Below are 22,492 nucleotides of genomic sequence, written 5' to 3'. Positions count from 1 at the left end.
CCCTAGAGCCTAAAAGATGATGCCTACCATTCGAGGCTGCCTAGACCTAAAAAGGCCCGGTATACTCTTAAAAGAAATGAAAGATCTGATAACATGTTGCCCTCACTGCAAAAGATGTCCATAGCGAGCCTCCCCTTCTCCAAGCCTAAAAATCTCCCGGGTTCAGCTATCCAGCTGTTGGGAAGCTCAGGGGTGCACTGGAACTTTCTTTTCCTGTCTAACTTCACACACAGTCCCAGGTGCAAGATCCACGTGATTTTCCAACGCAAACGCAGACAGCGCCGTAGTACTCACCTGCCTCAAACTCAAGAGGGGGACGGAGAACCCTCCCTCAACCCACAGGACACATAAAGTCCAGCCCTTCGACTCCAGCAAAGACTCAGCAGAACGGGAGTGCTCCTGGAGCCAGCAAGCTCGCTCGCTCTCCGTCTCTGCCCGAGTCTCTCTCCTCGCCCTCGCCCTCTCGGTCTCGCTCTCTCAGTACCAAGGGCAGGGACTCTGGCAAGACCCCGCCCCGCCCCAGCGCCAAAGCAGGGTGGGCGGGAGGCAGCCCGAGGAGTCCCGGTTCCCGCGCGAAGCTCAGAGACCAAAAGACTCCCTATTGTGGGTCTACGGATGGTGACGGGAACCGGTCCGGCTCGAGCCGCGGGCTGGAGAGTGAGCCGAGGGCGCACTAGGCCTGCACCGCTGCCACTGCCGCCATGGAGCCGATCGCTGTCAGAGAACGACTCCGCCCGGGCAGCGGGAGGGTGGCCCGGGGCCCTGCATTGGCCCGGGGAGAATTCATGCCTCAAGCTGTGTGGGAGGCGGGGGTCCCGGAGCCGTACCTCGGACACCTCGTCCTCGTCGCTACCAGAGGCACTACCTCCTCCCCCGGTCCTCAGGACGGCAGCCGCCAACTTGAAATCCAGCGCCGCGTCCCCTCCGCCCGCACCGCTGCCGCCGCCACCGACTCCCGGAGCGGGCCCGGCCTCCCCAAAGAGTCTCACGGTGCGGATTCCCAGCCCGACCCCTCCCGGCGGAGGCGGCTCCGAGGCCCCGGCTGGGGCGGATCGTGGAGCCACTGAGTCCAGGTCCTCCTCAAAGGAGGTGCCGCCGCCTCCGCCGTCGGTCAGCATGGTTCGCACGCGGAGCCGGAGACGCTGCCGAGTCACTCGCGGCCGCCACCGCCGCCGATCCCGGGAACGAGAGGAGCAGCAGAAGGAAGAAGTGTCTCCTTCCCCCCCGTCCCAGCAGCGCCACTAACTTCTCACTGCCTAACCTGCTGCCTCCCGCCCCTCACACTCGCCACTGGCTGCAGCTCCCCAGCGGCTGCAGATCATTGGCCAAAGCGACCCGTCACTCAGGCTTCTCGTCACGCGCTGCTCGCTGGCTCGCGGCCCCCAAGCTGCGTTGACCCGCGCAGGCCTAGGCGGTTGCGAACACCCGCCTCCGATTCCCCACGCGCCGACTTCCGGTCTTTTTCTAAGTCTATTGGCCAGCCTCTCTGACTATCGCGTCACGACCTTAAAGTGGATTAGTGGGCCTTGTGGTCAGGCACAGTGACCCCTGACAATGGGAAACTTCATTCGTGCCACAAAGTGTCGATCACTTTGTCACAGGACGTCGCGTGGAACAATTGGCCGGTAAGGGTACCATTCATCCCGCCCCCATCCGAGGTGACGGGAAAGGGTTGGGGAATTTCCACTCTTGATTAAATTGACGGCTGAAGTGACGACCTGCAAGCACTGGTGCTTTCTGGAGTAAATTCACCCAGCACTTGGGGAGGCTTGTACGTCAAGGGTGCCAGAGGCGCGGAGGCAACGCAGCCCCCACCTGTCGCTCCCCGCCAGGCGCGGAGAGTTGCTGCACGGGGATTGGAGGGAAGAAGCTATCAGTCTCCGCTAGGGTCCGCCTCCCCGCCAGTCCCTGGTTGGAGGAGGGGCGCGTCAGTCACTAGAGAGGTCGCCGCCTCTGGGACAGGTGAGGCTGGCTAAACTCCTTGCCTCGGGTTTTTGCCGCGGGAGTAGGGGGCTGGGGGAGCGGGCCGCGCTGTTCCCGCCGCGCGCCTCGCGCCTTTCGGAGCGGAGCCAGGCCGGCTGAGCTGAGGGGGCCAAGGAGACGGCTAAGGATGGCCGCCGGGAGGCGATTCGGCCCGCCCGCGTGCCAGGACGTGGCTGGGCGCGGCATGTGTACAGCCCGCGGGCGGGGTCGCCCCGCGGGACCGCGTTCAGTTGCCTGTGGGAGCGGCGCGACTGAGGGCTGGACAGCGCCGTGCCTCAGTACCGGGAACTGTCCCACGAAGGAGGGTGCGAGGGCCGCGGATGTCGAGCGGAATCACGCCGGCGGCGGGCGGGGGGCGGGGGTTGGGGGCTGAACGCCGTGGTTAAGGCTGCGTGTTCTGCAGCAATTTCGAGGTCTGCTGCCGCCCCTTAGTTACTGGGTGACCTCTGGGCATTAGTTGTTTAGTCTCTGTGACTGTGACTTTCAGTTCGCCTGTTTGTAAAATAGGGGTACCTACCTCATGGGATGGTTGTTATAAATAAATTGGTACTACCATCAGGTGCTTCACAAAGTTAACTTCGAGTTAACTAGCAAAAGTGAGTTCGTTATGTCGTTACTTACTCTTCTTTTAAGAGTCCTCCACCAGCCTCTGGCACCTGCCAGGCAGACTAATTCTTGTCAGGTCTCTGTGATGCAAAACAAGGCTAGCCAAGGGGGTGTCCCCTACCCCCTAAGGATCCCTCTCCACCTCTCTTATCTCTGTCTCTCTATCACCTTTGTCAATAAAGAGGGCTTTAAAAATACCCATGCTCTAACTAATCCTAAAATCAGAGATCACAAGAAAAAGCATTTGTTGAAGTTTGTGTGGCAAATGTTCTTTGTCCCAGAGAATGTCCACATGAGTTTTAGCCAAGAAAGATTGGCTAAAAGCAAAAGATTGGGCATTGTCTCCTCTCTTGCAACTTTAACAAAGGGTTTTGTATAACTTGTTTGGGTAACTTTTAATATTTCACCTCCCTTGAATTGGAATCTGAAATTTTTATAAAAAATGATTTTTAAAATGACGTTAAAAATTGATTCTAAAAAAAAATTAATTAAAAAAAAAAAAAACGGAGTTCCCGTCGTGGCGAAGTGGTTAAGGAGTCCGACTAGGAACCATGACGTTGCGGGTTCGATCCCTGCCCTTGCTCAGTGGGTTAACGATCCGGCGTTGCCGTGAGCTGTGGTGTAGGTCGCAGACGCGGCTCGGATCCCGCATTGCTGTAGCTCTGGCGTAGGCTGGCGGCTACAGCTCCGATTAGACCCCAAGCCTGGGAACCTCCATATGCCGTGGGAGCGGCCCAAGAAATGGCAAAAAGACAAAAAATAATAATAATAATTTTTTAAAAAATTGATTCTGCCCATGTGAAGAGTGTTTTGAAGAGTGTGAATATCCCTTTGGCTGGTAAATACTCATTTTGGCATTTCACATGCAGACAAGTGACTTTCCTATGAGCAGAAAGTTTTAGGTAAATATTTTCCTTGATAATAAGTTATAGAAAATGGGGGAAAGTATCTTTTCTAGAAAACTCTTTTGATGTAAATGCCATATACACTAGCTTTAGTTAGAATCTGTGGACCTGATTTAGCTCCTGTCTTTAGTCACAACCCAAAGTAATAGCACCCACAAAAGAAACCCAACACTGCCCAACCCACTTCAAAGCTGGATTATCCAGAATTGTTATGGCTACATCCTTAGGCAAAAACAGGTATTGACTGGTACAACATTACAAAATAACTACTTGTCATTCCTACCAGTAATACAAAATAATTTATGATGCAGCTCCCTGAAAAATATTCATTAAACGAATGTAATAATCTTCAGAACAGAGAGAAAGGAAATCTGAAATATATATTTTCCCCAGCATATTTGAGAGAAAAATACTCAAATACTCCCTAGCAACCACCCTTGAGTATAGCTGTGGAAATATGATTGGACAATAATCTTTATTTCACCAGGACCTTTACCTGAGACACTTGTTGTCAGTAGTTTGACAGTCAGTATTGGAGTCAGGATCTCTCAATCTTCCAGCTTTTGGTGACTGCTAGATAGAGTCTGTACTAAATATGATTTAATATTTCCATATATACTACATTCATGTGGTTATAACAAAGGTGAAAACTGATTGAGAAGTCATGATATCAAGTAATAGATTTTTTTTTTTTTTTTTTTTTTTTTTTTGTCCATTCTAGGGCACTCCCTTGGCATATGGAGGTTCCCAGGCTAGGGGTCTAGTCAGAGCTGTAGCCGCCGGCCCACACCACAGCCACAGCCACGCCGGATCCGAGCCGCGTCTGCAACCTACACAGACATACAGCTCATGGCAATGCCGGATCGTTAACCCACTGAGCAAGGCCAGGGATCAAACCCTCAACCTCATGGTTCCTAGACAGATTCGTTAACCACTGAGCCATGACAGGAACTCCAGATTTGATGAATATATAAAGTTATACTAGTGTAAAATAGCAATGAGTATCAATGTGATTTAGTGGGTAACCCTGGTTTTGATGTATCTTAAGATGGTGCTTACTTCTGAAAGAAAAGCAGTACACTTATTTTTCAAATGGTGAATAATTAGTAGAGTGCAAAATCACTTTTAAGAGCATATTTGGTGGAAGTTAACATCAGAATAAAATATTTTTTCCACAGAAAACCAGTGGGTATATTTAGGGTGCAGTTGTAATATGTTTCAGAGTACTCTCTTCGTTTTGGTTATCTTTCAGACAGAAGGAAAAAGGGAAACTGTATAGTACAAGGATTTTTAAAACTTTGAGGTAATAAAAGGCTTTTTTCCTCATAAGAAATATGTGATTGACAGACTAAGTCATAGGTACAAGGACTTTAGCTACATATGGTTCTTTCACATGCAACCTGTGTTATCTCAAGACATTTAATTTTTGCGTATCGGTCCATCTCAGTTCAGCCCATCTGCATAAAGAAAGACAGAAAAGTAAAACAGCAAATTTGTTGCACTTGGATGTTATATATCATTTAACTTTTATAATACCCTATCAGGATTTTACAGATAAGGAAATTGAAACTCTAAAAAGGTTAAGTACTTACCCAAACTTCTAAGACCAATATATAAAAAGGCTAGGATTTGAATTTATTTCCGCCTGACCCCAAAACCCATGCTCTTCCACTATATCACACTGATTCCATGGTACCCTTAAAGGCAGGGGAACTTCATCAATCAGGTAAACTGATACACTACTTCAACCATTATATCCTTCTTATTAACCTGCTAATTAGCACTCTAGGTAAAGTCATCCCTGATGACCACCAAATTTGATATCTCTCTCTTTTATAACAGTTGGAAATATTTAATTTAAAACATATCTCCTGATTTCTGCAACTATATTGCTAGTTTCTTAGACCACGTAATTTCACATTAAAAGATCTGAGTAGGAGTTCTCGTCGTGGCACAGTGGAAACGGATCCAACGGAGGAACCATGAGGTTGCAGGTTCAATCCCTGGCCTCTATCAGTGGGTTAAGGATCTGGCATTACCGTGAGCTGTGCTGTAGGTCACAGATGCAACTTGGATCTGGGGTTGCTCTGGCTGTGATATAAGCAGGCAGCTATAGCTCCAATTAGACCCCTAGCCTGCGAACCTCATGTGCTATAGGGGTGGCCCTGAAAAGACAAAAGACAAAAAAAAAAAAAAAAAAAAAAAGATCTGAGTAACTAATACAGTGAAAGGAGGCATCTTACTTTGTCCACTAAACACCAGATCCCCACTTATGAACAAACCATGTTATTAAGTTTTTTTAAGTCTCCTTCTAGAAATGTTTTTACATATATAAGCAATTTCATACATGTCCATTTCCCCTCCTTTTAACACAAATAGCAGCATACTATACACATTTCTGTACTTTGCTTTTTCACCTAATGTATCCTAGAGAGATTCCATGTCAGTATATAAAGAGCTGTGTAATTCTTGTTAACTACTTCATGGTATTCTGTTAACCAAGTGTACTGTAATTTATTTATCCAGTACTATAATGTTGGACATTCAGATTTTTTCCTTTTTTTAAGCAATGCTACAGAACTCTATCCTCCAGGAAGTATTAGACACAAATTAGTTCAATTGAAAAACCATAAAATTGCAACTGGACTGAAGGCTACCACTTATTTGAGCTACACTTGAATATGTGTAATTGCGTATATTTTTTTCCCCAAAACTTCTAAAACTAATGAGTAGATAAATATCTCTTGTGACAGAATGTTCTCAACTCATGTTCCCAACAATAGAGAACAATTAATACCCATTTTCTTCCTTGGGGTTCTGTCAAGGTTCCTTAAATCCTTGAATTGTTGAATAAAGGACAGCATGTCAAGGAGAATATGCAATAGGGTTATTGAAAGGAAGTGGGATTTGGTGGGAGGATCTCTGAGTTGGGAATCAGAAATACCAAGTCTACTTCAAGCGACTAGTATAACGTGTGGGATGCTGTGCTTCTTGACCAAGTTTGTGTCCATTTGTCCTTTTGAGGTACACTTTAAACGTACATAACTTGAGAGGTATTTCATATCACAAAACATACTTACTACTTCAAATCAAATACCATACATATGTAGAAAAAGTAAAAAAAAGTATGATAGGTTACGTGTAAAACCAAAATGTTCATTGTAATTCTTTCTTTTTTTTTTTAAGGTGTTTTTTGTTTTTTTCTTTTTGTTTTTTAGGGCTGCACCCACGGCATCTGGAGATTCCCAGGCTAGGGGTCTAATCGGAGCTACAGCTGCCTGTCTACATCACAGTCCCAGCAACACCAGATACTAGCCAAGTCTGTGACCTACACCACAGCTTACAACAATGCCAGATTCTTAACCCACTGAGCAAGGCCAGGGATTGAACCTGCAACCCCATGGATGCTAATCAGATTCATTTCCACTGAGCCATGATGAGAGCTCCTTATTTTTCAGTTTTATTAAGATATGATTGACATATAACATTGTATTAATTTAAGTTATACAGCATAATGATTTGCTATACATATATACTGCAAAATGATTACCACAGTAGGTTTAGTTTAACAAATATCACCTCACATAGTTGCAATTTCTGGTGAGGGCCCATGGTGAGCAGTGGCTTGATATGGGATCTCCACTCCCAGACAAGGAACTGAACCTGGTTACATCAATGAAAGCACAGAGTACTAATTACTAGACCATGAAAGGAGCTCCCCTACAATTTTTCTTTTCTTTTTTTTTTTTTTTTTGGCTTTTTAGGGCCGCACCCGAGGTATATGGAAGTTCCCAGGCTAGAGATGGAATCAGAACTACAGCTGCCAGCCTACACCACAGCTCACAGTAACAGCAGATCCCTGACCCACTGAGCAAGGCCAGGGATCAAACCTACATCCTCATGGATACTATTAAGATTCATTTCCACTCCTCCCCTACAATATTTTTCTTGTGATGAGAACTTTTAAAATCCACTGTCTCATAAAAGTTCTTCTTTGGAGCTTCCTGTGTGACACAGCAGGTTAAGGATCCAGCGTTGTCCCAGCTGTGACACAGGTTGCAACTGTGGGGTGGCTTTGATCCATGGCCCAGAAACTTCCACATGCTGTGGTTGTAGCCAAAAAAAAAAAAAAAAAAAGCTTGATTTTTTACAATGTTTATTCCTTGGACTTCTAGGAATTTGGGGTGTTGTTGTTGTTGTTGTTGTTGTTGTTGTTGTTGTTGTTGTTGTTGTTGTTTGGCTGCGCCTACAGCATTTGGAAGTTCCTGAAGGACTGAACCCATGCTACAGCAGGGACAATGCCAGATCCTTAACCACTGAGCCACCAGGGAACTCCCTAGGAATTTATTTTAAAGAATTAATCAGGAGTTCCTGTTGTGGCTCAGCAGAGACGAATCCAACTAGTATCCATGAGACTGCAGTTTCCATCCCTGGCCCCACTCAGTGGGGATCCTGCATTGCCAAGAGCTGTGGTGTAGGTCGCAGATACAGCTTGGACCTGGCATGTTGCTGTGGTGTACGCTGGCAGCTGTAGCCCCCATTTGATCCCTAGCCTGAGAACTTCCATATGCTGCACCTGTGGCACTAAAGAAAAAAAAAAAAAGTTAATCAGACATGGCACAGAAAATCATATAGCAAAAAAAAAAAAGAAAAGAAAAAAAATCAATACAACCTAAATAACAGGGATTAATTGAGGTTAACTCAATTTTGGTATGTAATTTGATGCTATAGTCTTTAAAATGAAGTTAACATTATATTAGAAAATAAAATTATTGTTGTGGTGCAGTGGAAACAAATCCAACTAGGAATCATGAGATTGTGGGTTGGATCCCTGGCCTCGCTCAGTGGGATAAGAATCCAGCATTGCCATGAGCTGTGGTGTAGATCGCAGATGCGGCTCAGATCTGGTGTGGCTGTGGCTGTGGCATAGGCTGGTGGCTACAGCTCCAATTTGACCCCTAGCCTAGGTCCTCCATATGTGGGTGCGGCGCTAAAAAGACAAAAAAAAAAAAAAAAAAAAAGGATTAAATTGTAAGACAAAGGATATAGTAGTTCTTTTGTGACACAGTGTGTTAAGGATCCAGCATTGTCATTGCAGTGGCTGGGGTCACTGATGTGGTGTGGGTTGAGTCCCTGTCCAGAAATTCCCATATGCTGCAAGTGCAGCAAAAAAAAAAAAAAAAAAAAAAAAGTGTATATAAGATTCCCAATGCACTAAAATGAATAGAATATCCCCATATATCAAAATGACACACAGCCAGAGATATTATCTGTGGGTGGTGGGATAATGGGTGATTTTTATGTTTCAATTTTCTGTAAGTAATATATTACTCTCATGGTCAGGAGAAAATTTAATAACATTTGTAAGAAGAAAATCACTTTATATGTCAAATCAAGGGACTGATCAATGGGATATTTATTGACAGTGTTAGGAAAATTAAACAGGAACAATTCTTTTCAGGTGAAGAAGATGATGGGTTCATCCTATGGATTTGGTTTTAGATAGCAGCAGGAAGGACTTTGTACATGGTCAGTTGGCAATATACCCCCAAAAGAAACAAACTGGACAGAAAACAGAGAAATATCTAACTGTAAACAAATTTTTAAAGGATGTCAAGTTGTAGCTTTGCTTTTCACAAAAAGAAACATCTCTGTGGAGTTCCTGTTGCGGCACAGGGGAATTAATCCGACTAGTAACAGGAGGTTGCAGGTTCGATCCCTGGCCTCAGTCAGCGGTTAAGGATCCAGCATTGCTTGGAGCTGTGGTGTAGGTCTCAGATTCAGCTTGGATCCTGCGTTGCTGTGGCTGTGGCGTAGGGCAGCAGTTGTAGCTCTGATTCGACCCTAGCCTGGCAACCTCCATATGTAGCAGGTGGGCCCCTAAAAAAGAAAAAAGAAAAAAAAAAGAAACACATTTGTGCAGAAAGATCATGTAGTTAGCAATAAAAATTGTCACTTTTCCCCCAGGTGAGTCCTTGATAAGTATATTTTGGCTATTGCCTCCACTGAAAATACTGGTGGCAATTCTATGTGCTTTCCACCATCCCTCAGCACTAATTAAAAGGGAAGGTCAAGAATCACACTGAGGAATAAGTACCAGCAAGTATATAGGATTTCAGCCTAGATGCACCGGCCCACAGTTTTAGAAGCACTTTGACACGAATAGGGTCTAAAAGCCTGTAATCAGTAGGTCTCTTGGAGAAACCCAGCTCTACCGTGTGCATCACAGCGAGGCTCCCCCCTCCCCCATTCTACACTTGGGAAACATGAGGCTAACCACTCCAGACAATCTGCTTCATATGTCTTCTTGCGCCCTGTAACTTATGTAGCCACACCCATTTTCTCTAGAAGCTCTCCTTGGCTGGTACCATGGCATTCTCCCATAGACTTTACAAGGTCCCACGACTGGAAAAAATTTGGAGTCTCATGGTTTGAGCACTTTCCTAATGAGAACAGTTAAATAGTAACCCCACAGTAAGAATCAGCTTCTCTCTCAGGTCGCAGTGGTCTGGCACATAGTACATTAGCAATTTTGATTCAGAAGGTCTCTTAAGGAGTCCTCTAGTCTTTTTAATAAAGGAGAAAGTGGAAGAATGGGCATTAAGGTCAGGATCTCCCAGGAGGATCTCTGAGGTTCCTATATGACCCCCCCTTTCACCCTCTGGTGTTTCCTGTAAGAACCGGAAGTAGATCGTTGCTCACCAGTGAAGAGAGAGCAAGCCTGTGATTCCAACTCGGGGAGGTTTGGCTTATATATGAGAACTGAGTCACTCTGCAGGCTGATCTTAGAGTCTCTTGTGGAGTGTTTGAACTCAACTCAGTTCACCACACCCCTTGCTCATCAAGGTAGGCCCATAAATAAGGAGACGCAGCATGGCGTTCACCTGCAGGGCAGGTAACAGTGCCACCTCCCAGATGTTCTTCCCCAAAGAAGTGGCATGGTGTCTGCTGTGGCCCCTAGATGACATCTGTAGACAGTCTAGTTGAGACATGAGTCTAGTACAAGCTCACAGCAGCTATAAGAAAAATTGTGGTCAGGACTCTAGCCTGAAACTTCTCACCTAGAGGCCCTCTTTTTTTTTTTTTTTTTTTTGTCTTTTGTCTATTTAGGGCTGCACCCACAACATATGGAGTCTCCCAGGCTAGAGGTCAAATTGGAGCTGTAGCTGCCGGCCTGCAGCACAGCCACAGCAACACAGGATCCAAGCCGCATCTGCAACCTACACCACAGCTCACAACAATGCTATGATCCTTAACCCACTGAGCAAGGCCAGGGATCGAACCCTCATCCTCATGGATACTAGTTGGGTTAGTTAACCACTGAGCCACGACGGGAGCTCCTAGAGGCCCTCTTAAATCTTGGCATTGGCACCATTGGTGACAAGGGTGGGAAAAAAAAACAGCCAGGGTTGGACTTTTCCAGCAGGGATCCTGTAGATGCTAAAGGTTTGCAGTTGAAGGAGATGGCTTCACCATTACAAGAGTTATGTAGGACAAATGTCTAAGAAGTGGACAAGCCAGTCAGTGGTCTCTTGGGTTTGGCTAAAGCCAAAGTCCCAATGCCTCTGCCCATAAGCTGTCAGTATTTTATCTATTATTGAGCCATAATGGAGAGTCCAAATAAAGCAGCAGCATTTTGGGGAGTTCCCATCATGGCTCAGTGGTTAACAAATCCGACTAGGAACCATGAGGTTCGATCCCTGGCCTCGCTCAGTGGGTTAAGGATCCAGCATTGCCGTGAGTTCTGGTGTAGTATGCAGACATGGCTCAGGTCCCACGTTGCTGTGGCTCTGGCATAAGCCAGCGGCTACAGCTCCAATTAGACCCCTAACCTGGGAACCTCCATATGCCGTAAGTGCAGCCCTGGAAAAAACAAAAAAAAAAAAAAAAAAAAAAAGCAGCAGCATTTTTCTATCTACGAGGGATTTTAAATAAATGTTAGGATTCCTGGGAGTTCCTGTTGTGGCGCAGTGGTTAATGAATCCGACTAGGAACCATGAGGTTGCGGGTTCGATCCCTGGCCTTGCTCAGTGGGTTAAGGATCTGGCATTGCCGTGAGCTGTGGTGTAGGTTGCAGACCTCATGTTACTAGTCAGATCCCGCGTTGCTGTGGCTCTGGTGTAGACTGGTGGCTCCAGCTCCAATTAGACCCCTAGCCTGGGAACCTCCATATGCCGCAAGAGCAGCCCTAGAAATGGCAAAAAGACAAAAAAAAAAAAAAATTCCTGGAAAACGACCAAAGGATTCAGAAATATTAAAAAAAAAAAAAAACCTCAAGAACAATAGTGAGACCACTGTTCAGAACCTGATCATCTCATGCCCAACAGTTAGAATCACAAGTCCCATGTTGCTCTCTCATACGCCTTTAACAGGAGTGTAAATTGATATACAGTCTTTAGGGAAATCAGTTAGGGGAGTGCTTTCAAGTTTTTTAATGTATATACCCTTTAACTTAGCAAATCCACTTAAAATTCTGGGGGAATAGTGGCACAGACACACATGAGCTCAAAAATATTTGTACAAAGATGATCATTGAACCCTTGCTTGTTCATCAATAAGGAAGTGGCTAAATAAATTGTAGTACAGCTGTAAAGATGATTTGGTATACACTTGTTAAGAAGAGTGAATAAAAAAAAAAAAGAACAATTGAAGGAGTTCTCTTGTGGCATAGTGTGTTAAAGGTACAGCATTATCACTGCAGCAGCTTGCGTCACTGCTATGGCACAAGTTTTGATCCCTGGCCCAGGAACTTCCACATGGTTTAGGCATGGCCAAAAACAAACAAACAAACAAACAAAAAGGAGCGAATGCAATCTTTAAGCAGAATGTTCATGGTAACTGCTGAGTAAAAAAAATATGCTGTTATTTCTGTCATTGAGTAAAAATATTTTATTTGCACAATTATTGTTTGAATTTGTTTACAATGAGGAGTTCCTGTCGTGGGGCAGCAGAATCGAATCTGACTAGCATCCATGAGGACAAAGATTTGATCCCACTGGGTTAAGGATCTGGCATTGCTATGAGCTGTTGTGTAGGTCACAAACTTGGCTTGGATCTGGCGTTGCTGTGGCTTTGGCATAGGCTAGCAGATGTAGCTCCAATTTGACCCCTAGCCTGGGGTCATATGCTGCACCTGCAGCACTAAAAAACAAACAAACAAACAAAAACAAAACTTAATAAAAAGCTCAACTCTTGAGGAGTTCTCTGGTGTCTCGTGGTTTGGGGATCCAGAATTGTCACTGTAGTGACCTGGGTCACTGCTGTGGTGGGGGTTCAATGCTTGGCCTGGAAAACTTCCACATACCGTGGGGGCCAGCTTGGGGGCAGGGTGGGGGACAGGTGGAAACTCAACCCTTGAGTACATGTATTTTTATTTATTTATTTTTTTAATTTTAAAAATTTTTACTTTTTTTCTTTTTAGGGCCACACCTTCAGCATATGGAGTTCCCAGGCTGGGAGTTGAATTGGAGCTGCAGCTGCAGGCCTACCCCACAGCCACAGCAATGCCAGATCTGAACTGCATCTGTGACCTGTGTGGCAGCTTGTGGTACTGCTGCATCCTTAAGCTGCTGAGGGAGGCCAGGGTTCCAACTGCATCCTCATAGCTACTGGATGAATTTGTTACTGCTGAGCCACAAGGGGAACTCCTACATGTATTTTAAATATTCTATGTGAGGAAATGGGAAGTATACACAAAGCACTTCTGCTACATGTTGCTTGTGTCAAGTACATTGTTTCAAGGAAAAATACTTAGGCAACTATTCCAGTTACAAAGCTGTACTAACCACTTTTTCATGGACACCGTTTTTACTTGAAAGTGTGACTGACAGATAAACTTTGGTAATTTAGACTTGTATTTGGCAGATATTTTCTGGAGCCTGCCACTTGAAGAGAAACAGCTGAAAGTGTTTGTTTCCAATTTAAAAATTCAAGCTTTGGGGCAAAAATAAGGAGTTTGCAAAATTGCATTCACTACCATTGTTTACGGTTTACCAAAAACTTAAAAGACTTTTCTGAAGAAATATTGGTGGTATTAACAAATATGGGTTTTGATATTATATAATTAAATGTATCAGTATTTGCAAGACCGGCATAACTCAATAGACCCATATTTCTCAAGTGACCAGTGGTTGATGTTAAAAACCAATAACATGAGGAGAAGAACCATCCAGAGATAGACCAGTGGATTTTAGTGTGAAGTTTGGTTTTTTTTAAGGTTCAGGTGTTTGTTTGTTTGTTTGTTTTAATGTAAGAATGGAAACAAAACCTTTAAGGGGAGATCCCCTCATCTCAATTTAAAATATAATTTTTAAAAATTACTCAATGAATTTTATTACCTTTATAGTTATACAATGATCATCACAACCCAGTTTTAGAGCATTTCCATCCCAAACCCCAGCCCATTCCCCTACCCCCAACTTGTCTCCTTTGGAAACCATAAGTTTTTCAAAGCCTGTGAGTCCGTATCTATTCTGCAAAGAAGGTCACTGTGTCCTTTTTTTAGATTCCACATGTAAGTGATAGCATATGATGTTGGTGTCTCACTGTCTATCTAACTTCACTTAGAATGATAATTTCTAGGTCCATCCATGTTGCTGCAGATGCCGTTATTTCTTTCCTTTTAATGGCTGAGTAATATTCCATTGTGTATATGTACCACATCTTCTTTATCTACTCCTCTGTGGATGGACATTTAGGTTGTTTCCATGTCTTGGCTGTTGTATATAGTGCTGCAGTGAACATTGGAGTTAATGTATCTTTTCGAGTAACAGAGTATAAAGTCTATAGTTATGGTTTCAACTTTTACAAAACTAACAGCCATTGAATTTTGGTGTGATATTAAAGGGAATAACCACATTTATCTGGAAAAGCTATTAAAATATTTCTTTCTCTTGAGTTCCCACTGTGGCTCAGTGGGATCATGGCATCTCTGGAGCAGTGGGACACAGGTTCAATTCCCAGCTCGGCACAGTAGGTTAAGGATCCAGCATTGCCACAGCTATAGCATAGGTCACAACTGCAGCTCGGATTTGATCCTTGGCCCAAAAACTCCGTATGATGTGAGGTGGCCAAAAAAGAAAAAAAAATTTAATTTTTCTCTCTTTTCCAACTATATATACGTATATATACATATATATACGTATATATATGTATATATATGTATGAATCCACAATTGCTTCATATTATTCAGCCAATGCACTGTATTGCAATTGACTGAATGTGGAAGCAGATAAGACAATCCATCTGTCTTATATTAAGCCAGACATTAAAAATTCCACTCTTCTGGAGTTCCCATTGTGGCGCAGTGGTTAACAAATCCGACTAGGAACCATGAAGTTGCAGGTTCGATCCCTGGCCTTGCTCAGTTGGTTAAGAATCCGGCGTTGCTGTGAGCTGTGGTGTAGTTGGCAGATTTGGTTGGGATCTGGCATTGCTGCGCCTGTGGCATGGGCAACAGCTCTGATTAGACCCCTAGCCTGGGAACCTCCATATGCCTCAGGTGTGGCCCTAGAAAAGACAAAAAAAAAAATTAATCTTTCTTTTTTTGAAAGACATATTTTTCATAAAATATGTGGCTCATGATCATATTTATGAAATGAACTTAGAGATTTTTTAAATTCTTGAGTTTTATTTATTTATTTTAGTTTTTAAAATTACAGTTGATGTACAATGTTATGTCAATTTCTGCTGTATAGCAAAGTGACCCAGTCATACATATATATTTTTTTCTTTTTCTCATCTCATATTATCTTCCATCATGTTCTATCACAAGGAATTGGATATAGTTCCTTGTGCTATACAGTAGGAAAAAAATTCCTCAGTTTTCATTTCTGATACAGTAAATATCGATAGACACAATGTCAGTAGACAAAGTCCACACATTTAAACAAGAGCTCTTTGGGTCCGTAATAATTTTTCAGAGTGTAAAGGGGTTCTGAGACCAAAAAGCTTCAGCACTGATGCAATAGTATAGGATAGCAGTTCCAGTGGCGGCAGAGGAAGGGAGGAGAGGACCTACGGAGACTGCTGGATTTTCAGTCTCCCCACTCAGCCACCGCACATCTTTAGCCCAGCAATCAAGGCTTGGGAACAAGAGCTATAAACTATATTCCAGGCGTTCCCATCATGGCACAGTGGAAACGAATCCAACGAGGAACCATAAGGTTGCAGGTTTGATCCCTGGTCTTGCTCAGTTGGTTAAGGATCCAGTGTTGCCGTGAGCTGTGGTGTAGGTTGCAGACGTGGCTCGGATCTGGCATTGCTGTGGCTCTGGCATAGGCCGGCGGCTACAGCTCTGATTAGATCCCTAGCCTGGGAACCTCCATATGCCACGGGTGCAGCCGTAAAAGGACAAAAGACAAAAATTTTTTTAATTTTAAAAATTTAAAAATAAATAAACTGTGTTCCAAGTATTGCTGGTGTGAGTCTATGAAAGGGAAGGGCACTTCTTTACCTCCTTCTTCCTGTCTTGTCTCCAGATGAGACTTGGGTGTTGCACTGCGTAAAGAGAAGACCAGGAAAGGGCATCAAATGAGAGTAAGGCACCTTCACAGCCATGAAGGAAGGTATTTAGAAACACCAAAGCTGGTTGGTAAAGTCAAGCTGCCAGGGCCACAGCTGGTCCACTTGGGCTCAAGAGCATGGCGAGGGAGGAGCCAGGGATATTCTCTAAAGCAGCAAAACTCGAATTCCCTTCCTCCTGCTGTGGCCCATTTCTTAAAAGTGACCTAAACCCTTCAGTGGCCTTTAAGAACCAACAGTTCTTCTAGGCCACAGTCCCACATGGTTGATTAGAATAGGTCAACATGAAAAGAAACCAGGCTTAAAGAGAAAAAAAAAATGATGTATGGAGTTCCCATTGTGGCAGAGCAGAAACGAATCCGACTAGGAACCACGATCCCTGGCCTCACTCAGTAGGTTAAGTAAGGATCCAGCGTTGCCGTGTGAGCTATGGTGTAGGTCGCAGACATGGCTCGGATTTGGCATTGCTGTGGCTGTGCTGTAGGCCAGTAGCTACATCTCTGATTAGACCCACATACCTCCATGTGCCACAGGTATGGCCCTAAAAAAAAAAAAGGAAAAAAAGAAAAAGAGAGTAAAATGTAAACCAACATAGTAATAACTGCTCCTTCGCCCATACCTCCCCTTCCACTTCCACAGTCCCCTGAACTTCTCCCTCTCCCTCCTGCCATCCATCCCTTCCCGGCCTGAGCCCTTCCTTCCTTAGGCTATTACAGAAGCATTAGGGATATAGTCACTAGGATAGGGATTTTAGGGGTAAGGCCTTTCATCATAATTTGAGTCTCCTCTGTGCCATTTACCAGCTGTGTGATCCAGCAGGTCATGCTCCTTCTCTGGACTCTCAGTTTCTGCATCTTTCAGATGAGATGATCTTCCAGCTCTGTCATCCTTTAGTTATTAATGAACAGGATATATGTCCAGACTGGAAACTAAGGACTCTGGAATAAACATATTGTCATTGAAAAAAGCAGAGGGGAGTTCCTGTTGTGGCTCAGCGTGTTAAGAATCCCACTAGTATCCGTGAGGCTACAGGTTCAATCACTGGCCTTGCTCAATGGGTTAAGGATCAGGTGTTGCCTCGAGCTTCGGTATAGGCCACAGATGCGGCTTGGATCTGGCATAGCGGTGGCTGTGGTGTAGGCCTGCAGATGTAGCTCCAGTTTGACCCCCTAGCCTGGGAACTTCCATATGCCTCAGGTGCAGCCCTAAAAAGAAAGAAAAAAAAAAAAAAAGCAGAGGATCTAGAGAGGGCACATAGCTCTAGTTTGCATCACTACACGTTATCCCCTTTGGACATGGATATACTCAAGGTAAATGAACAAACAGAGGTCTCTGAAAACAACCTGGAGAAGCCTCTCAAGGCCATGGTTCTTCCCTGGGGTTCACTTAGCTAGTATGTTCCTAGAGTTGGTATTGGAGAATTCCCCAGGTCTTGCCCAGCAGTGGTAATTCCTTTGGTCTTGGAGGCTCTAGAGGTTTTCAGCCTCCCTGTTGTGAGTCTGCTAATTAGATACCAGGCTCTGGCCCCTACCATTTCTTTTTTATTTTTTAACAGCTTTATTGAAATCTAATTCACATACCACGCGATTCTTCCCAAGTGTACGATTCAGTGACTTTTATTATATTCACAGAGTTACACAACCATCTTAGCTATTTTAGAACATTTTCATCACCCCTAAAAAGAAATCCTTAAACCCATTAGCACAGAAAAGAAACAAACTCTTGGACATGGATAACAGGCTTGTGGTTGCCACTGGGGAGAGGGAGGGCGTGGAATGGACTGGGAGTTAGTGGTTAGGAGATGTAAACTGTGGCATTTAAAGTGGATAAGCTATGAGATCCTGCTGTATAGCACAGGGAACTATATCCAGTCACTTGTGAAGGAACACGATGGAGGATAATGTGACAAAAAGAATGTTTATATAGGTATAACTGGGTCGCTTTGCTGTACAGCAGAAATTGACAGAACATTGTAAATCAACCATAATAATTTTTTTTAGGAAGGTCCTGTTGTGGTGCAGTGGAAGTATCCATAAGGATGCGGGTTCAGTCCTGGCTTGACTTAATGGGTCGGGGATCCAGCATTGCCTGAACTGTGGTGTAGGCCACGTGAGTAGCCCTAAAAAGCAAAATAAATAAATAAATTAATTAATTAAAAAACCATGAGCTGTTATGTCTCAACACCCCAGTCCCCTAGGCAACCGCTTGTCTACCGTCTGCCTTTCAGGATTGCCTTTTCTGGATAGTTCATATGAATGGAATCATGCAACATGTGGTCCTTTGTGGCTAGCTTCTTTCACTTAGAATGATGTTTTGAGGTTTATGAATGTTGTATCATATATCAGGGCTTCATGCTATTTTGTTTCAGAATGATATTCCATTGTATGGATACAACACATTTTATTTATCAGTTTGGGCTGTGGGGTCATTTGGTTGTTTCCACCTTTTTTTTTTTTTTTTTTTTTTTTTCATTTTCAGGGCTGCACCCACAGGTCATGGAGGCTCCCAGGCTAGGGATCGAATCGGAGCTGTAGCCGATGGTGCACACCACCAGGCTGCGTCTACAACCTACACCACAACTCACAGCAGTGCCAGATCCATAACCCACTGAGCCAGGCCAGGGATCAAACCTGTGTCCTCATGGATGCTAGTCCGATTCACTTCTGCTAAGCCATGACAGGAACTTCCACCTTTTGTCTATTGTGACTAACACTACTATGAACATTGAGCCTTTGGTTTTAATTTTTGGGGGTATATATATCTAGGAGTGGAATTATTGGATCATATGTTAATTTTTTTTTTTTTTTGCTTGCTTTTTGGGGCCGCACTCATGGCACATGGAAGTTCCCAGGCTAGGGTCCAATCAGAGCTATAGCTGCCGGCGTTCGCCACAGCCACAGCAACATCAGATCCGAGCCTCATCTGTGACCTACACCACAGCTCACACCAACACCCGATCCTTAACCCACTGAGCAAGGCCAGGGATTGAACCCACAACCTAGTTCCTAGTCGGATTCATTTCTACTGCACCATGATGGGAACTCCAGTATGTTAATTTTTTATTTAACTTTTTGTAGAACTTTTTGTGGAACACAAACTGTTTTCCAGGGTTGCTGTGCCATTTTACATTCCCATAAGCAGTGTATTAGAGTTCCGGTTTCTCCACATCCACCAATAGTTGGTATTTATAGCCATCCAGTGGGCATGAATGGAATCTCATCAAGGCTTTGATTTACATATGATAGATATTTAATACATACACAGTTGTTGAATGAATAAATTGATCAGTCAAGCCCTGGATAGCTTCTACTGGGATTCAGCACTAGGAAGAGAAGAAGGAAGCAGTAGTCTTCAGACCAGGATTAATTGCTTTTCTTGTATTTGTCTTCTCCCATTTTGTAGCAGTCAGCAGTTCTTCCCTCCTTTTACTCAAAGTTTTCCCCAAATCCTCCTTCTAACTTATATCTGCGTTTGAGAAGTAGATACTGCCTTATCCAGTCTCTGTTCTGGATTACTCTCAGGGAAAAGGATCAAATATGTCTCGGATCAAGAGAACAAGTGCACACTCAAATCCATTTGCAAAGACAAAAATCTAGAGTGTTGGGAAGCATGAGGCTCTGGACAAGAAGACAGAAGAACCCAGAACTAGAAGATGAGACGCTAGAAACTTAGGAAGAATCAGAACCTCAGGTAGAAAACCCAGGAATTCACATTGTAACTACCTTTGATTCCAGTGCCCACAAATTGAGCACCATTGTCCCACAGCCACAGACGGGAAAGAAAGGAACCTAGGTTACTGATATGGATTTTCCTTGGGGCTTGGGGGCTCTAATAACCCTCTAAACAGCCCTAGGTCTTTCATCTAAAGATCTTAAAGAGAAGTTCCCGTCATGGCGCAGTGGCTAACAAATCCGACTAGGAACCATGAGGTTGCGTGTTCGATCCCTGGCCTTGCTCAGTGGGTTAAGGATCCAGTGTTGCCGTGACCTGTGGTGTAGGTCGCAGATGCGGCTCAGATCCTGCGTTGTTGTGGCTCTGGCGTAGGCTGTTGGCTACAGCTCCAATTGGACCCCTATCCTGGGAACCTCCACTGCACCATGACGGGAACTCCAGGGTTTTTTTTAATAATAATTTTTATTTTTTTCACTATAGCTGGTTTACAGTGTTCTGTCAATTTTCTACTGTGCAGCAAGGTGACCCAGTCACACATACATGTATACATTCTTTTTTCTCACATTATCATGGTCCATCATAAGTGACTAGACATAGTTCCCAGTGCTACACAGCAGGATCTCATTGCTTATGCATTCCAAAGGCAATGGTTTGCATCTCTTTAACTTTAAAATTCATAGATGAATTGTCACAAAAGTAATGAGTTAGAATGATCCCCAAACAAATTGTAACCAGAAATACTTCTCCATGACCTCAAGAATACACCATGGGAGTTCTCCTTATAGCACAGCGGAAACAAATCCAACTAGGAACCGTGAGGTTGCAGGTTTGATCCCTGGCCTTGCTCAGTAGGTTAAGGATCCAGTGTTGCCGTGAGCTGTGGTGTAGGTCGCAGACGCAGCTCAGATCCTATGTTGCTATAGCTGCGGCGTAGGCTGGCAGCTGTAGCTCCCATTCGACCACTAGCCATGGGAATCTCCATGTGCTGCAGGTGCGGCCCTAAAAAGAAAAAAAAAAGAAAGAATGACACCATGTTCTGGTTGTGCTTCCATGTCACAAACCACTCAGTATTCTTTCCTGGTTGCTCCCCAGTCTCCTACATCTTAACACTGGAGTATTCCAAGATTTGATCCTTAGATCTATCTGTTCTCTAACTGTGTCTACTCTCTTGATGATCTTTCCTAGTCTATTTTATTTGTTTATTGATTTAAGGGATGCACCCCTTAGCATGCATAATTTCCTGGGCCAGGGATCAAACCCACACCACAGTGACCCGAGCCACAACAGTGACAGGGCTAGATCCTTAATTGCTAGGCCACCAGGGAACTTCCTACCTAGTCTATTTATTTTATTTTATTTTATTTTATTTTGCTTTTTAGGGCTGCACCTGTGGCATATGGAGGCTCCCAGGCTAGGAGTCCAATCAGAGCTACAGCTTCTGGCCTACGCCAGAGCCACAGCAACGCCAGATCCGAGCCATGTCTGCTACCTACACCACAGCTCACAGCAATGCCGGATCCTTAACCCGCTGAGTGAGGCCAGGGATCAAACCTACAACTTGATGGCTCCTAGTTGGATTCGTTTCCACTGCACCATGATGGGAACTCCTCCTAGTTTTTAGATACAATGTTAAGATAATAAACTTACAAATTTTCATCTCTGACTCAGACTTACCCCTGAACTTCAGATCTGCATGTCCTATTTGACATCTCTACCTTATTATCTAAAAGGCACCATATTTAAAATGACCAAATATGGACTCAGTCAATGGCAATTCCATTCTTGCTGTTACTTATGCCAAAAACACTGGAGTCACAGTATGTGTGGCTTTAAGCTCTCTCTTGGGAGAAGCCATCCTCCTTTGGGAACAGGTGACATGGTCCAATGTCATAGCAGACCATAAAGTGATACTGTTATTTAGCACCTTGTATTTTTCCCCATAGGCAAGAACATCTCTTCAGGAACAACCAAAATAAGTAGTAAGTAGTTTGTCCGTTTCTAAGAATCTTAGAATATTAATTGGTCTTAATGCAAAGTGGTTTTTGTACTTGTCATTGGAAAGCTAGAGAGAGTGGCCTTAACCAAAGATAGTCAACAGGATCAAGTATTATTTTAAGGTCCAAACTTTTTGATCAGTCAGCAACAGGGTATTTTTGTGGTTGTTGTGTTTTGTTTTGTTTTGCCATACCTGTGGCATGTGGACATTCCCAGCCGGGGAGTGAAACTAGCAACAGGGGATCCTTAACCCACTGCACTGGGCCAAGGATAGAACCTGCACCCCTGTAGTGACCCAAGCCATTGCAGAGACAGCACTGCATCCTTAACCCACTGTGCCACAGCAGGAACTCCTCCTCTAGTGTTCGATGGTTTAAGCAGACCCAAAAAGAAGTTATGAAATATAGAGAACATTTCGAATGGATAATTAGTAGTCTGTCCTAATAGAAATAGATATAAAATTGCTTCCCTAAATTGGAGAGTAAATATTCTTTTCAAGCATGCATGGAATATTTACAAAAATTGACCACATGCCAGCCCATAAAGTTAGCCTCACAAATGTCTGAGTGCAGTTAAGTTAGAAATCAGTTACCAAAAGGGGGGAAAAAAACATATATTTAGAAACTTTTTAAATGTACTTTTCAACAACTTGTGGATCAAAGAGGAAATCATTCTAGAAACTGGGAAATACTTAGAAATACATTGCTGTGAAAATACTATAGCAAAACTGTGGGATGCAGCTAAAGTGGTACCTTGAAGGAAATCTGTAGCAGTAGTGCTTATATCAGGAAATAACTAAGCTCAAAAT

General features: G+C 44.0%; 1 protein-coding gene and 1 long non-coding RNA gene across 8 annotated transcripts in view; one reads left to right on the top strand and one right to left on the bottom strand.

The window, feature by feature from the left end:
• Positions 1 to 1,214, bottom strand: part of ANKHD1 (ankyrin repeat and KH domain containing 1) — a 131,784-nt gene extending 130,570 nt beyond the window's left edge. The window contains 1 exon segment of the mRNA NM_001203267.1: positions 828 to 1,214. Coding sequence (NP_001190196.1) covers positions 828 to 1,118 — 291 coding nt within the window. The 5' untranslated portion in view covers positions 1,119 to 1,214.
• The window catches only part of LOC110259509, a 45,429-nt gene continuing 24,360 nt past the window's right edge, over positions 1,424 to 22,492 (top strand). For 5 of the 7 annotated variants that reach the window (XR_002341945.1, XR_002341942.1, XR_002341943.1 and 2 more), the window contains exon 1: positions 1,424 to 1,962. This is a non-coding gene — a long non-coding RNA (uncharacterized LOC110259509). Of the gene's footprint in view, positions 1,963 to 21,632; positions 21,669 to 22,492 lie in introns of all 7 variants that reach the window. The other 2 variants (XR_002341947.1, XR_002341944.1) reach the window with 1 other exon arrangement.

This window comes from Sus scrofa, chromosome 2 (genome assembly GCF_000003025.6).
Source record: "Sus scrofa isolate TJ Tabasco breed Duroc chromosome 2, Sscrofa11.1, whole genome shotgun sequence".
In the NCBI taxonomy this organism is placed as follows: domain Eukaryota; kingdom Metazoa; phylum Chordata; class Mammalia; order Artiodactyla; family Suidae; genus Sus; species Sus scrofa.
This window is presented reverse-complemented; position numbering and strand designations above follow the sequence as displayed.